Genomic DNA, 17096 nt, shown 5'->3' with positions numbered 1-17096 from the left:
GTGGAATGTCTGGGACTGTAGCAGTCTTCTGTCTGGGATGCAATCCCTGCTGGTTTTCATAGAGACTCCTTTTCCTGGCACTGATGCCTGGGCTGTGGAGCCCACTGTGTGGCTGGGACCCTTGCTCCTGGCCAGGGGTGGGGGCTGGGCAGGGATCTCTGCAGATGGGCTATTCCTTCTGATTCTTAATTGACACACCATGGGTGTGGGGCCAGGCTGTTCTGCATCTCCACCCCTCCTACCAGTCTGCTTGTGGCTTCTTCTTTAAACCCTTAATTATAGGACTTCTAAACAGGTTGTTGTCAGTGGTGGTTGCTCGGTCATTTAGTTGTAATCTTGATGTGTTCATGAGAGGAGGACAGCTCAGCATTTACCTGCTCCACCATCTGGACCAGAAGTGCATCATGATATTCTTAATGATGTCTTTAGAAGAGCAAACATTTTTAATTTTGTAGCAGCCCAATTTGTTATTTTTCCCTTAAATTTCATAGTTTGTGTCCTAGTGAAGAAATCTATCTCAGTGTTACAAAAGATTTTATCCTGTTTTCTTCTAGATATTTTCTAATTTAAAGTTTTATGTTTGTGTTCAGTTTGAAATTAATTTTTCTTATTTTCATAAATGGATATCCAATTGTTCCAGCAGCATTTGAGAATTTTTTTTAAAAATTGGATTATCTTGACATTTTTCTTGAAAACCAATTGACTATATTACTGGTTATTCTAGACTTTCTATATTTTATTGATCCTTATGTCTGTCCCTGTGCCAGTCACCTCAGTGCCTTAATTATTGTAGCTTTATTGGAAGGAAAACTCTGACTCCAAAAAAAAAAACCTCCGCTGCCTTGCAGCATACCTCTTCAGGGGAAAGGCTAAGGGAGTAAACCCCGACAGAAAATCCGGAGCCGGAGTCCCTAAGGCGGTTTGACGTTGTAGTCAACACCGGCAACTCCTGCGGCGCACCTGAAGCCAAGCTGTATTGACTCCGTCTTTCCCTTGGACCCTTCAGCTGCGAAGAGAGGGGGGGGTCTGCTGCATGGGCAACAGCAGACCCTCCATATCACCCTGCCCAGGCTCTATAGCTTCAGCTTCACTGGAGAGGACACTCCAGCATCATCACAAGATGTCGATTCAACACGGGAGGAGACACATACCGTGTCACTCCCGAGTTGGACTGCACAGCCATTCTCGGCGGTGCAGATAGACTCTTAAGAAGCTACACCATCGTCTCTCGAGACGGACGGCTGCCGACGAAAGTATGTCTTGCTATTAGGCAATATAAATCATCTCAGTTCTTTTTCAAAACTGTTTATCTAATTCCAGTCCTTAGCATATTTAGCTTTTAGAATAACTTTCTCTATTTCTACATAAAAGTGTGCCAGGATGTTTGTGTGTGTGTGATTTAAAAAATGCATAAAATTTACCATTTGAACCATTTTTAGGTGTACTACAGTGTTATTTAATTGCACATTGCGATACAACAGATCTCTAGCACTTTTTAATATTACAAAATTGAAATTCTTTACCCCTTAACTCCCCATTTCCTTCTGTCCCTAACCCCTGGTACCACAGTCTACTTTCTGTTTCCATGGTTCTGACAACTTTAGATATTTGATATAAGTGAAATCATGCAGTATACGTCTTTTTGTGACTGGCCTATTTCACTCATAAGGTCCCCAAGATTCATCTAGATAGTTGCATATAGCAGAATTTCCTTATTTTCTATTGTTGGATTATATCTCATTGTATGTATATGCCACCATTTGTTCATCCATTTCAACCCACTTGGGTTGCTTCCATCTCTTGGCTGTTGTAAATAGTGCTGCTATGAGTATGGGTGTGCAGCTATCTCTTTGAGACTCTTATTTTCAATTCTTTTGGATGTATACCCAGGAATAGAATTTCTGGATCACATAATAATTCTATTTTTAACTGTTTGAGAAACCTCTTTACTGTTTCCTGTACTGGCTGTACCTTTATATATTCCCGTCAGCGTTGCACAAGGGTTCCAATTTCCCCACATACTCACCAGCACTTGTTATTTTCTGTTTCCTTATGGGTGTGAGGTGATACCTCATTATAGTTTTTTTTTTCCCCCCCCTCTGGCTTATTCTTTATTGTATTTTTTTCCATTACTATTTAGTTCCCTTATATTATGTCCATTTTTAAAATTGGGTTGTTTATTTTTGTTGGTGATGATGAGTCTTTTACCTCCTTTTCCTCTTACTGTTCTTCTAATACACTGGACAAGGATTTCGGTACAATGTTGAAAACAAGTCATGAAAGTAGACATTCTTACTTTAACCTGCTCTTAAGGGGAAAACATTTAGTCTTCATGTATGGTAGCTGCCCTTTATCAAGGTAAAGAAGTTCCCTTCAATCCCATGTTGCTGAGAATTTCAAAAATGCTTATCCATTGAAATAATATGGTTTTCTCCTTATCCTGTACTATGATAGAAAATTGTTTTAGTTTTCTCTTGCCACCCTAACAAATCCCCACAAAATTAGTGGTTTAGAACCAAATTTCTGTAGGTCAGAAGTTCAAGATGATGTAACAGGCCTAAAGCAAGGTGTTGGCAGGCTCTTAGGCAGAATCCATTTCTTGCCCACTTAAGTTGTTGGTAGAATTCAATTCCCTGTGATTGTATAAGTGAGGCCCCTGTTTTTTTTTGCTTGCTGTAAGCTGAGGGCTGACAAAACCCTGGCTGACAAAATGATAGCTCCCCAAAGATATCCATGCCCTAATCCTCAGAGCTGTGAATGTCATCTTATGTGGCAAAAGGAGCTTTGCAGATGTGATTAAGTTAAGGGTCTGCAGACGGGGAGATTCTCCTAGGTATCATTGAATCACAAGGATCCTTAAGAGGGAGGTGGGAGAGTCAAAGTCACAGGAGATGTGACAAGAGCAAAGATTGGAGTGATGCAGGACTGTGAGCCCAGGAATTCAGGCGGCCTCTGGAAGCTGAGAGAGGCAAGGAAACAGATTCTCCCCTAAGCCTTCAAGGAACGCCACCCTGCCAACACCTCAGTTTTAGTCCAGTGAGACTGATGTCATAGTTCTGATATGCAGAACTGTAAGATAATGAATCATGTTGTTTTAAGTCACTGAGTTGAGGTAACCTGATATAGAAGTAGTAGGAAACTTATACATTGGTTTCCAGAGGCTGTTATGTTCCTTGGCTTGTGGGAGCCTTTCTCCACTGTCAAACCCAGAAACAGTGGGTTGTATCTCTTTGTATCACATTCCATCTCTTTGACCCACTTTCCTACCTTCCTCTTCTGCTTTTAGGAGATCATGAGATTAGACTGGGCTGCCCTGGATACTCTAGGATAATTTCCTATCTTAAAATCAGCTGCTTAGCAACCTTAATTCCTTTGTGACCTTAATTCCCTTTTGCCATGCAACATATAAACAGGTTCCAGGATTAAAATGTGAAATGAACATATTTGTGGGGTGATTATTCTGCTTGCCACAATTACATTCATTGATTTCTAAATTGTTAAAAGAGAACAAAATTTACACTTGAACAATTTGAGTGTGCAGCTTAGTGGTATTCAGTACATTCAGTGTTGTGCAACCATTACCACCATCTCTAGAATTTACTTCGTCTTGCAAAACTCAAACTCTATGTTAATTAAATAATAACTGTCATTTCCCCCTCCCCCCATCTTTTTATAATCACTAGTCTACTTCCTGTCTCTCTGAATTTGACTTATAGATACCTCATATGGGTGGAATCGTGCAGTATTTTTCCTTTTGTGTTTGGCTTATTTTACTTAGCATAAAGCCTTCAACGTTCATCCACATTGCAGCATGTATCAGAATTCCTTTCCCCTTTAAGACTGAACAATATTCCATTATGTGTCTATATTTAGTTTACCTAATCATACAACCATGGACATTTGGATTGTTTCCACCTTTTGGCTGTTGTGAACAATGACATTGTGAACATAGATGTACAAATATCTGCTTAAGTCCATGCTTTCAATTCTTTTGGTATGTACCCGGAAGTGAAATTGTTAGGTCATACATTAATTCTATATTTGCTTTTTTGAGGAATCACCATGCCATTTTCCACGGTGGCTGCACCATTTTATAGTACCACTGGCAGTGCATGAAGGGTTCCAGTTTTTCTACATTTTTTTTTTTTTATGATAGCCACCTTAATGAGTATGAAGTAGTATCTCATTATGATTTTGATTTGCATTTCCCTAATGAATAGGATGTTGAGCATATTATCATGTGCTTATTAGCCATTTTGTATATCTTCTTTGGAGAAATGTCTTCTGAAATCCTTTGCCCATTTTTCATTCTGCTTTGTACTTGCTGCTGTTGCTGCTGTTGTTGTGTTATAGTTCTTTACATGTTTTGGATATCAGTCCCTTAATTGATGCATGATTTGCAAATATATCCCTTTCCATGGTTTGCCCTTTCACTCTGTCATAACTTTTGTTATAAAACAAAACTTTTATTTTGAAATCATTCATCTATTTTTTTTTTTTTTATTGCCTGTACTTTGGTATCATATTCAAAAAATCATGGCAAATCCAATGTCTTGAAGCATTCTTCCTGTGTTTCCTTCTAAGAGTTTTATTGTTTTTGTTATTAAATTTTAGTCTTCGATCAATTTTGAGTTCATTTTTGTATATGGTGTAAGGTAAGGGTCCAACTTCATTTGTATGTGGATATCTAGTTTTCCACATTTGTTTAAGTGTTCCTTCCCCCTTGAGTTATCTTGGCACCCTTGTGGAAAACATTATGTTAGAGAACCCCTGGGCTGCTCCAATTGAAAACAAACACACGGGCTCTTTAGCTAGGGGTCCAATTGCCCGCCGCCAGAATTACAACTCTTAATACTTCAGTTGAGTGAAAAGAAAATTGTTTATTTAACAGTTAACACATATCCTTGCCTCCCCCCTACCAAACCTAGCCAGTTTTAGGAATGTCAGAAACACCGTTTCCCTACTTCCCAAACACAGTTCAGCTTTACCAGCGGCTGCCAATCATTCAATCTGATTGGGGAGGTCCTTTTGGTGCCCTTCAGCTCTCAATACAAAACCGCCGGGATTCTCAGCCTCCTTGCAAACTGTCTTCTTTCTGTAAACCGCGTGGATCTCCTCTCCTTCTCCAGAGCACCCCTTCGAACACCCGCCAGCGAGGGAGACAGCCCCAGAGCGCGCCCTTGCCCTAACGTGTCTGCAGCTGCCTATATATCCCTGACTGCGTCCTCTGACGCAGTGGGTGTTGCCAACAGTTCTGACCATTCACAGAACCCCACGTAGGCTCTGTGTGCTTTCCATACCGTCCCCTGGTTCAAGACTCCTCCCATCCACCTGAGGCCTTGGAAGCATCCAAGCAATTTTGCCTAATGAAAGACACCAGCCATCAGCCTCAGGCATGTGGAGGCATTCTGAAAGCTGCTTCCTTCTCCCCATCCCCCAGCCGCAAACTCTGGGGATTTTTGGACTCCCCTGTTTCTGTAACAATTAGACTATATATATGAAGGTTTATTTCTGTACTCTCTATTCTGTTGGCCTACACGTGTCTTTATGCCAGTACCACACCATTTAGATGTGTCAATTTGTAGTAACTTTTGAAATTGAGAAATGTGAATCTTCCAACTTTGTTTTCCTCTTTCAAGATTGTTTTGGCTATTCAGGTTCCCTTGCGAGTCCATATGAATTTTAGGATGGATTTTTCTATTTCTGCAAAATAGTCACTGAGATTTTTATTGGGATTGCATTGACTCTGTAATTGCTTTGGGTAGCATGGGAATTTTAACTAAGTCTTGCTGTCCCTGAACATGGGATGTCTTTAATTTTATTTGTGCCTTTAACTTCTTTAAGTTTATTTACCTATATATAATTGGAATTTCTTTAAGTCCGTCTGTAAATTTTTTATTGTTACTGTGTAGAACCACAAGTGATTTTGTATGTTGATTTTGTATCCTGCAACTTTGCTGAATTTATTTGTTAGAACAGTCCCCCCATCCCCACCCCTCGTGGAACCTTTAGGGTTTGTATTATCCTCTTTATGTATGCTGAATTTGATGTGATTAAATTATTAAATATTTTTGTATCTGTGTTCCTAAGGGATATTAGCTGCAGTTTTCTTGTAATGTCTGTCTGATATAGTGTGAGGTAATTCTAGCCTTGTAAAATGAATTGGTAAGTGTTCCCTCTCCTCCATATTTTGTTTGAGTTTGTACTGTACTGCTATTATCTTTTCCTTAAACTTTGATAGAACTTATTGGTGAAGTCATCATGATGTGGGGTTTCTTAGTATGAGAGTTTTTAATCACAGATAGTTATGAATTCAAATCGTTTTTATTTTTTAAATTACATTTTATTGATTATGCTGTTACAGTTGTCCTGATTTTTCCCCTCTTGACACTCCTCCACCCAGCAACCCCACACCCTCAGGCAATCCCCCCACCATTACTCATGTCCATGAGTCATGCAAATAAGCTCTTTGGTTAGTCCATTTCCTGTACTGTACTTTACATCCCCACAGCAATTCTGTAACTACCTATTTGTACTTATTAATCTCCTCACCCATTCCTCCAACCTCCTTCCATATGGCAACCATCAAAACGCTTTTGTATCCATGATTCTGTGTGTTCTTCTTGTTTGCTTAGTTTGTTTTTTAGATTCAGTTGTTGATAGATCTGTATTTTTTGCCATTTTATTGTCTATAGTTTTGTTCTTCTTTTTCTTAAATAAGTCCCTTTAACATATAATATAGTAATGGTTTGGTGATGATGAGCTCCTTTAGTTTTTTCTTGTCTGGGAAGCTCTTTATCTGCCCTTTGATTCTACACTTGATCTTAGCCAAAAGGCCGAGAAGCGATGCCCTTTGATTCTAAATGATAGCTCTGCTTGGTAGAGCAATCTTGGCTGTCGGTCCTTGCTTTTCATCATATTGAATACTTCTTGCCAATACCTTATAGCGTGCAAAATTCCTTTTGAGAAATCAACTGACAGTCTTATGGGAACTTTCCTGTAGGTAACTTAAGTTCTTTTCTCTTGCCGCTTTTAAGATTCTCTCTATATCTTTACCCTTTGGCATTTTACTCATGATGTGTCTTGGTGTGGGCCCCTCTGCATCCATCTTGGTTGGGACTCTCTGTGCTTTCTGAACTTGCATGTCTATTTTCTTCACCAAATTAAGTAAGTTTTCTTTTATTATTTTTTCAAATAATTTCCCATTTCTTGCTCTCTTCCCCTTCTGGCACCCCTAATACTAATGTTGGACCTCTTGAAGTTGTCCAGAGGCTTCTTATCCTACCCTCATTTGTTTTTGGATTCGTTTTTCTTCGTTGTTCTAATTGGTTGTTTTTGCTTCCTTATGCTCCATATCATTGATTTGATTATCAGCTTCATCCCCTCTACTTTTGTTTCCCTGTAAAGAGTTATTTATTTCAATTTAGTGTTTTCTTTATTTCTGAATCATTTTTATGCTGCTGAGATCCTCACTAAGTTCCTTGAGCATCCTTATAGCCAGTGTTTTGAACTCTGCATCTGATAGATTGCTTATGTCCATTCCATTCAGTTCTTTTTCTGGATTTTTTTTATCAGTTCTTTCATTTGGGCCATGTTTCCTTGTCTCCTCATTTTTGCAGCATCCCTGTGTTTGTTTCTATGTATTAGGTAGAGCTGTTTTGACTTCATGTCTCATAGTGTGGCCTAATGTAGTAGGTGTCCTACTGTAGGGTCCAGTGGCAGAGCCTCCCCTATCACCCAAACTGAGTACTTGAGGTGCATCCTTCATGTTGGCTGACTACACTCTCCTCTTGTGGTTGAGCCTTGTTTGCAAATCAATGGGAGAAATTTACCCAGGCCAGTCAGCTGCAAGGACTGGCTGTGACCACTGACCACCAACCTCCGCCCTCATTGGAAGATCAGCTGTGCAGGGGCAGGGTGGTGGTACTCCAGTGTGGTCTGTAGCTGTCTGCTGGGTGTGCTGGCCCTGGCATTTCCCAGGTGGTGCAGGCCCATATCAGCCCGCACCTGTGTTTTGAGCAGGGTGATGCTGCCTGAGCGATAAAACAACCTGAGATGGCTATTTGTGTGGGGCTTGGAAATTCCCAGGAGAAGCCAAGCTGTGAATCTAGGCTGCCAGCTACTGGCACCAGGCCAGGGGCTCACTAAGGCCAGCTGTTGCTTATTTGAGAGGAGTTAGGAAGTTGTGAAGCATGAGCCAAGATCAGCCATTCATACGGGAAAACAGCTTGGGTGGGCCAATAAATTGAGTGCAGTGGAGCCTCTGGAGACCTCACTGTGGGTCAAACAGTGTTAGCCAGTTTTATGGAGTCTCAGGTATGGCACCAACTTGCCTGGTTGGGTCTGTAGCTCTGTGGGGGGAGGCTTTAGAAAAGGGACAATGGTCTTTGCTCACTTTGATGCCAGATACTTCAGTTACTCCTTGTATGCCACTGGGGCCTTTCAAGCTGCCACCCCGATTCTCTGAGGGAGTGAGTCTGAGTAGGTGAGTCCATGTGTGGGCTCATTAAGAGGAACTTCTTGGGGCTCCAGCAGTTTCTTCCACTGAATCAATCCCCATTGGTTTTTGCAGCCAGAAGTTGTGGGGACTTATCTTCCTGGCACAGGAGCTCTGTGCTGGGGTGCCTGGTGTGGGGCTGGGACTCCTTGCTTCTGTGATAACCCTCCTGAGTTTTTATCCACCACACGTGGGTGTGGGACCACCTGTTCCGTGTCTGTGCTCCTCCTACCAATCTGGATGGATGGGGTTTAATTCCGTCGTTTTCAGACTTCCATTCAACTCGATTTCTGTTGATTTTAAGCAATGGTTGTTCTATATTTTAGTTGTAATTTTGATGTGTTGGTGCAGAGGCAAGTCATGTCTGCCTACAGTGCCATCTTTATCACAAGTTCTCAAATCCAGCTTTTAATAGGTTAGTCCATCAATTTAGATTTTTCAATATTCTCTCTTCTTGAAGGTTTGCATTTTTATCACCTTAATACATCATTTAATGTATTTTGCCATGAATTTTGTCTCATTTATTTTAATCTTGGCTCTTCTTCTGTTTATACCTGCATGGTGTATTTCTTTCTAAAAGAAACATAGGTACCCATCTTGAACTTTCACATATTGAACCAAGGGTAAGCAATATCCTGACTTATAACATTATAATTAGAAGTATTTTTATTAAACTTTATCTAAATTGAATCAAAATATATTATTTTGGTCTAACTTCTTTTATTAATCACCATGTTTGTGTGATTTGTCTATGTGGTTGCACCAAGCAGTAATTTGTTCATTCTCATGTATGAATATACTGCAATTTATTTATGTATTCTACTCTGATGGTTATTGCTGCCCTGAATCTTTATTCCTGTTTTTTTGGTGAACAAACTATATTTCTACTGGGTCTAATCCTAGGAATCTGTTTATACTTTCACCATCAGTATAAGAATTCTAGTCGCTCCAAAGCCTTACTTATATTTAGTGTGTCTTTCAGCCTTTGCGGTGCCACCCATTTATTTTTATGTCTTATTGTTTTTATTGAAGCAGTTATAGACTGCCATGCAGTTCTAAGATCTAAGAGAGGTATTGTGTACATTTTGCACAGTCTTCCCTACCCCATCCCACACAACATGGATGTAATCCACAAATCTTTAGATTTTTCTCAGTTTTACATGTGTGTATTAAGTCCTACACAATTTTGTCACTTTGGGGGGTTTGAGCATCAACCACCACTCAAGACAGAACAGTTCCAACCCCAGAAGACCCTTTCTGATGCCTTTTTATATCTACATCCATTACCTACCCACCTCTACCAGTAATCTATCCTCCATTTCTAAAATGTAGTCATTTCAAAGTTTTATGTGAATGGAATCATTCAGTAAATAACTGTTTGGGACTATTTTCATTTAGCAAAATCCCAGAAGAGTCTCTTAGAAGTGTTCCCTGTGGAAAACACACAGTTGAATTAATTAAAAAACACTCAGTCCTCATTTTTAATAGAATTGAACTGATTTCTTTATATTGTGACACAGTAAATTCCTTCCAGCATATGTTTTCAATCTATTTTGCTCTCTTCTAGTTCCCATTTCTTCCTATCCTAAATTTTTCTGAATTAATCATGTGTCCTCTCCTGGCATTTTCCCCCTGGTGTTTTGGAAGGCATATACTTTATTAACTGCCTCAGAAAAATTTCCAAGACCTGTTTCTGCTTATAATTCAATACACTTACACAATATTTGTATTCATCTGTCCTTTTAAATTATGAAAACGGCATGTGCTTGGTAAACAAAAACAAAACAGAAATACATATTTTGGAAATGGGGAGATGCTTCTGTACTCTGGTTTATCCTTCCAGATATTTGTCTATCCATTTATAACTTGTTCTATAACATATAGGCTATGACACATACTTTTGAAAAATTGCTGTTATTTACTTAATGTATCAAGATAATACTCCTCGTCAGTATATATTCAAAACTACTTCATTCTCAACTACAGGACAGTATTTCATGGTATGAATGAGCTATAAATTAACTGTGTTCAATAAATTCTTAATGCTATACATAGCCATGTTTCAATTTTAATTTTTATACTCATTTCATTATTTTTAAAAATTGATTTGTCCAATTTTTGCCCATTTAGACCTCCAGATAAATTTGAGAATCATTTTGTTATACTACTACAAAAGAAAATCTCGACATTTTTATTAATTTGGTGGTGGAGTGAGGAATAGAAATGACAACTACTAGTCAAGCATTTCAAATATTTTTTTTATTCCTTTCATACTTATTCTGATCATTTCAATGTTAAATCATTTATATATATTTTTAGAAAAATCAGTGTTCACACTTATAATTCATCCTTTCAAAATTATAAAAACCTAATTTCAAAATTATAAAAGCCTAATAAACCGTATCTGCCTGCTTTCTTTTTCCTCTCTCAAGTTTTCAATGTTATCTCAAGTGTAGAGAATACACTCTCTGGCTTGTGTTTGTAGTATAATGTCAGTTTAATTCTAATTTGTTTCAGACAGTTTCTCTTTGATACTTATTCTCTTGTTTAAGGCACACAGTGCTTCTTCAATGGAATTTCTTGCCTTTTTATCTGTGGAAAGCTTTCAGCCATTCTCATTTTATATACCTCATCTCCATAGACTTTCTCAGACCTACCTACAAGCCATTTATTCTGATTGTCTTAATACTACTTAACATTCTCATTCAGGTTTTTTTTCAAAATTTCAGTGACTGAAATCTGACTTAGCATGTAGACTCTGGACCCAGACTGCCTGGGTTTACACTCAGCTTTGTCTTTCCCTACCTGTGTGACCTTGGGAAATTATTCAGGCTGTGAATGAACTCCTTCATAAGGTGGTTGTGCAGACTAAATGAGTTAATATAGGGAAGTCTAATGAGACACAGTAGCTATGAGTATTAAATATTCCTTTTTCACAGAATTTTATTTTAGATACACTGACAGGCTGTATCTATTTTCAAAGGTTTGTGGGTCCCTGATCCTGGTCTTTGCTGTCTGGGTGTGTTCCTCTGTGTGCTTGTCTTCAGTCAAGTATTACCTGTGGAATTCTAGTCTGGAAAGAGGGTGTACAGCTCCAGAGAGGTGTTGGGCTTGCTTTGTCCGTTTCCCAGGACCACAGTGCAGCAGTGGGCTGACAAGCTTTTCTTCTTGAATAGTGATAATATAAATTCAGAGTCCAAGCCAATGAACTAATTTTTTTTTTAACTTGAACCTTTCACTAGAGTTAAGCCTTTTGAACCTAGAATCTTCAAATCCATGTAAAAAGATGCTTCTTCTAGTCACCATTTCTAAGTACAATAGTAGTAAGAAATTTGGGGGCTTACATAATCTATCAGAAATTGAAATCTAAGGAATGAAAATATCTTATAAATATAATGTTCTGCCAGAACCTATTTACCTGATTATATTAACCTGGCATTTGAAATAAAATTTTGTAAATGGAGAGTAAATATTGTCCTAGAACTACCTGGTACAGATCTTGGTTTATAGCAAGTCAGATGGTACTGTTCAGATGAAAACTTAATTAGGTACTGAAAACAAGCAAACCTAGTTAATAGTAAATATAATATACACTATATATTTTCTTTTCCAAAGTGCCAGTTTTTCTCCCTGGTGACACGTTTTATTTCAAATAAGCTTACTCTAGTTGCAGCAAACTTAAGGGATTTTTAAAAGAAACCAGGAATATCAATTGTTTTTAGTTAAGATCATGTTTTCACTCCTTTTTCATTTATATATGAAAGGCTCTGTGTGTAAGTGGGGGTGGGAAAGTGGTCTTTGCTTTGTGTCTGACAATCCCTCTAGCTGCTTTGCTAATTATTTTGAAAATTTGAAACAGTTCTACCAAAGTTCATCCCAGTGTAGATCCACTCCGAATTTCTGCCTTCTCTGTTTTAGGGAATATATTTGTTTCCAGTAGAAAACTGTTAATTATTTCAAAGAATCACGGTTTTATAATTGTGTAGAAAGCTGATACTAAACTTTAGGGTAAACCATGACAAGTGTAACCGACTTCCGCACAGTACATAACCTGAATCTTCACAGAGCAAATGAGCTCACGTTTTACTCACTGCTACCTGACAACTCACAAGCAGGCAAGGAAAAATCATTCACTAAAGAGAATTCCATTAAAGGTAATAAAATACTATATGATGATGATATGCTCTCACAACGTAGATATTATATTACCTATTAAAAATGGAGAGAATGAGAAATTAAGGAATTGAATTAGCTAAGTAAAAGATATTAGTGTAAAGGTAACCAGTAGATCAAAAATACAAACCTCATAAGCATCAAAACTGATGAAACCAGCTCCTACTATAGTGAAAGAATTTATATATGTGATTTATAAAAATATAAAAAAGAGTGATAGCACCATTACCAAACATACTAGTAATTTTAATAAATAATTTGGCTTAATTCTAAAGAGACAAGAGTTGAGATTAGCTAACAAAGCTCAACCCAAACTCAAAATGATTCAGACAGGTTAGAAATAAAATAGGCAAAAACAAGACAGTTGAACTAAAGGGGTCACATACTTGTCTACAAAAATAGAATGAAAACATCCCCTAAATTTAAAAAGACACAGGAGGGTACTCTAATACTGAAGACCGTGATTCTCAATGAAGATAACCATTACTAGCTCTGCAGTCCCAAACACAGAAAGCACAGATGATGTGAGGAGAAAGCATAGTAATAGACTTGAGCCTCTCAGTCCAAAACCAATCAAAGTAATATCTAAAACTCAACGTTCGAAATAGAAAATGCACCTTTTTGAATACACAGGGGACATTCACAACCATATTTAAGCACTAAACACTACTATCAGAAATAACAGTCTTAATGTCATCATCATGGAATATAACAGATTAATAATAAACCTGGCTCTTTTCACCAGGAAGGTTAAAAAACATGCTATTATCAGATTTATCTAGCCTAGTAGCAAATGAATTAGCTGTCACGGAACTCAATATTTCACAGTGAGATTAATACATACATCATTTATCAGTAATAGGCCAGTGTGATGGTACTCTATAAAACTGAGGCTCATTATTCTCAGCTTTTTATAAATAAAAATTGAGTCTACTAAGCCCTCACTTAATGTTGATAGATTCTGTAACTTCAAGCAAAATGACATAACAAAACCCATTTTACCATAGGCTAATTGATATCAACAAAGAATTAAGTTCCTACACCATCTCATCAACATTATAACTAAAGGATGTTAAACAGAATGACATTATTTGAGGATCTCCTGTATATTTTCCTACTTAATCTGGTCTTACAATTCAACAGTAAGACAAATAACCCAATTAAAAATAGGCAGAAGATTTGAATAGACTTTCTCCACAGAAGATAGACAAATGGCCAATAAGCACTAGAAAAGATGCTCAATAGCATTAGGGAAATGAAAATCAAACCACAGTGAAATATGTTATATCCATTAGGATGACTAGAATAAAAAAGATGGAAAATAACTTGTGATGATAAGGAAGTGTAAAAATATTGCTGGTGAGGAGGTAAAATGGTACAGCTGCAATTGCAATTACCATTTGATCCAGCAATTGTACTCCTAGCTATATATCCAAGAGAATAGAAAATGTATGTTGCTCTAAAAGACTGTACATGAATATTCATAAGAGCATTATTGGTTAATAGCCAAAAAGTAGAAATAACCCAATGTCCCATCATTGGATCAACAAATAAAATGTGGTATATCCATTCAATGGAATACTAATCAACCACAAAAAGGAACAAATACTTATAGGTGTTACATGGATGAACCTTAGAAACATTATCATGCTCAGTGAAAGAAGCCAGACACCAAAGACAACATATTGTATGATTCTGTTTATAGGAAATATTCAGACTAGGCAAATCCACAAAGACACAATAGGTTAGTGGTTGCCAAGGGTGGGAAGGAGTGACTTCTAATGGGTGCAGGGCTTCTTTATGGAGTGATGAAAATGTCCTGAAATTAGACAGTGGTGATGGTTGAATTATACTAAGAACCACTGAATTGCATACATAGAATGGTGGATTTTATCGTATGTGAATTACATCTTAAACAAAAACAAAAGGTAGTAGCAGAACATCTGCAGAAAACATCTACCAGCTCTAGGACTCAGAGAACAAAGGGAAGAAGTTGAGGTTATCAGAGTCTCACATGGATCTCTCAGAACCAGGCCTCTAGAGGGGGAGCTACCCAGCTGATGCTTATTTCTCTAAAGGGGACAGGATAAGACACATTTGGACAGTACAAACAAAGAAACAAGCAGAAGTCTGAAGAGTGTAACCAACTACTCTTGCCAGTTGGAGGGCTATGCCAGCACAACACAGAGGGGCCTTCACCCTGGTTATGTCTCCCTTTAGAGAATCCTATTCCAGGACCTAACAAGGAACTAGCTGGCAAAACTGAAATGTGGTTTGCAGTATCCTGGCCCCAGTATGTACCTCAGCATCATGTATAAGTCTGGAGCTGAGAGACAATAGCTTCATAAGGCTAATCAGCACTTAGCAAGTTAAGTCAAAGAGAAAAAAACAGCCTTCAAACATGTAAACACAAAGCAGTTAAAAGGTATAATGGAGGACTTAATTTACAATAACAAAAGCAAAACCCTAGATATAAATACGCAAAATTTACCAGACATAAAACTATTTTAAAAATCCCTGTAAAGTATACTTGGAACAAATGTAAAGCATAAGATGATGATAGCTAGGAAGGCTATTAGGTTTCTCCCTAGAGATTCAGAAGATGATTATTAGGCTCTGTTGGAAAGAACACACAACAAATAACCTAGGAAGTTAAAAACAGCAACAAAGAGGAGTGTCAGCAGCCCTACCAGTGTCAGCAGCCCTACCAGATGTGAGAACATGTTATAAAGCTTCTATAAATAACACAGTGTGCAACTGGCAAATGAGTAGACAGACCAGTGGAAAATAATTTTTAAAAATAATTTTTAAAAATTCAGAAATTGACTCAAGTGCATTTGGAAATTTAATGAATGATAAAAATGGCATTTTAAATCAGTGGGAAAATAATTTTAAAATAATTTAAACAAATGGTATTCTGATTACTGAACAGCCATATGAAAAAGGATAAAACTGGCTTCATCTTCTATACTGTATATCTAAATTAATTCCAAGTGATCAGAGATATCAACATAAAGATGAAACTGTACTATGTCCTGAAGAAAATGTAGTAAATTCCTTGATAACCTGGAAACAGGGAAACTTTCTAACCTGGACTCAAAATCCAAAAGAAAAAAAGTGAAAAATAGGTGAAGTGTTAATATTCCACAGATATAAGAAATAAACATTTAAAGAAGAATTAATACTAATCCTTCTCAAACTCTTTCATAAAACAGAAAAAAGAGGAAACTTATCCAAACTCATTTTATATTGCCAGCATTACCCAGATAAAAAAGCAGACAAGGGCACTACATGAAAAGAAAATCATAGGCCAATATTCCTGATGAACATAGAAAAATTCTCAAAATGTTAGCAAACCAAATTCAATGCATTTACATAGGTTGGACAAAGATACACTAGACTTCTCTGAATGTACCTTGTTTTATAGTTCTTACTTAGAAACCACTTAAATGTACAGAGTTAAAATAAATCATGAAAACCAAACCAATCTGTAAACATTGGGAGGATAAAAAGGGAAGCAAATGGAACAAACTGTATGTCAAGTTGGTAACATTATTGAACAGAAGTTTTTTTTCAAGTGATTTTCAAACACCACTTTGCACTTAGACAACTCCTGTGGATCTCTTCTGTTAGTGGTATGTTGGTATTGTTAGTCTGAAACAGTGGTAGGCACTGTAGATGAAAGCAAATAGGTTAATGTGTAACCACAATAAGGAACTAACATTTTCAGTTTAAAAGAAAGAAGTACCAGTATAAAAAGGTATAATGAAGCAAAAACTCCAGTCTTACATGTGCAAAGGTGAATAATTTTGCAAGAACATGGCATTAAAGATTTTAGCCAGTGGGTCTTATTTCTTTTTGCATCACAGATACCTTTACTGTCAAGTCCTTAGCGGGACAAGTTCTATCATTTCTCGATGTCTGTTCTAATGTACCTTGAGTACCGCTCTCTACTCTCTTTTCCTTCCTTTCCAATACATCTGAATTTTTGACAGGGTTCTTTTTCAGTTGTAGTGTTCAAAAAGAATCAGTAAAATATTGACACAGTTTAAGGTAATTTGTGCAATCTTAATGCATCTTAATGTCTTAGGGTACCGTGGCAGAAATATTTGGGCGGTCTAAGACACCACCACTTAAGTCACAATAAAGATCGTGGCAATGGAGTTTTTATACCCAACTCATTTTAGTAATCCTAACTTCCTGTTTCTACATTGCAAATAATTTGTGGGTTTTTTTTTTTTTTTTTTTAGATGGCTATTCATATGAAAAGGAAGCAATGGAAAATTGGATAAGCAAAAGGAAACGTACAAGTCCTATGACAAATCTTGTTCTTCCTTCAGTGATACTCACACCAAACAGGACTCTGAAAATGGCCATCGATCGATGGCTCGAGACACATCAAAAATAAAACTGTGTATTTTATATA

At 37.5% G+C, this 17096-nt stretch overlaps 1 protein-coding gene across 9 annotated transcripts in view; it reads left to right on the top strand.

Moving 5' to 3' along the window:
* The window catches only part of LOC150022090 (WD repeat, SAM and U-box domain-containing protein 1), a 429825-nt gene extending 412729 nt beyond the window's left edge, over positions 1–17096 (top strand). For all 9 annotated transcript variants that reach the window (XM_090280155.1, XM_090280147.1, XM_090280139.1 and 6 more), the window contains one exon: positions 16921–17096. In XM_090280155.1, coding sequence (XP_090136281.1) covers positions 16921–17078 — 158 coding nt within the window. In that variant the 3' untranslated portion in view covers positions 17079–17096. The remainder of the gene's footprint in view (positions 1–16920) is intronic.

This window comes from Furipterus horrens, unplaced genomic scaffold, assembly GCF_987537825.1.
Source record: "Furipterus horrens unplaced genomic scaffold, mFurHor1.1.pri manual_scaffold_1, whole genome shotgun sequence".
NCBI lineage: Eukaryota > Metazoa > Chordata > Mammalia > Chiroptera > Furipteridae > Furipterus > Furipterus horrens.
The sequence above is the reverse complement of the archived record's forward strand: the minus strand, read 5'-3'. Positions and strand labels throughout refer to the sequence as shown.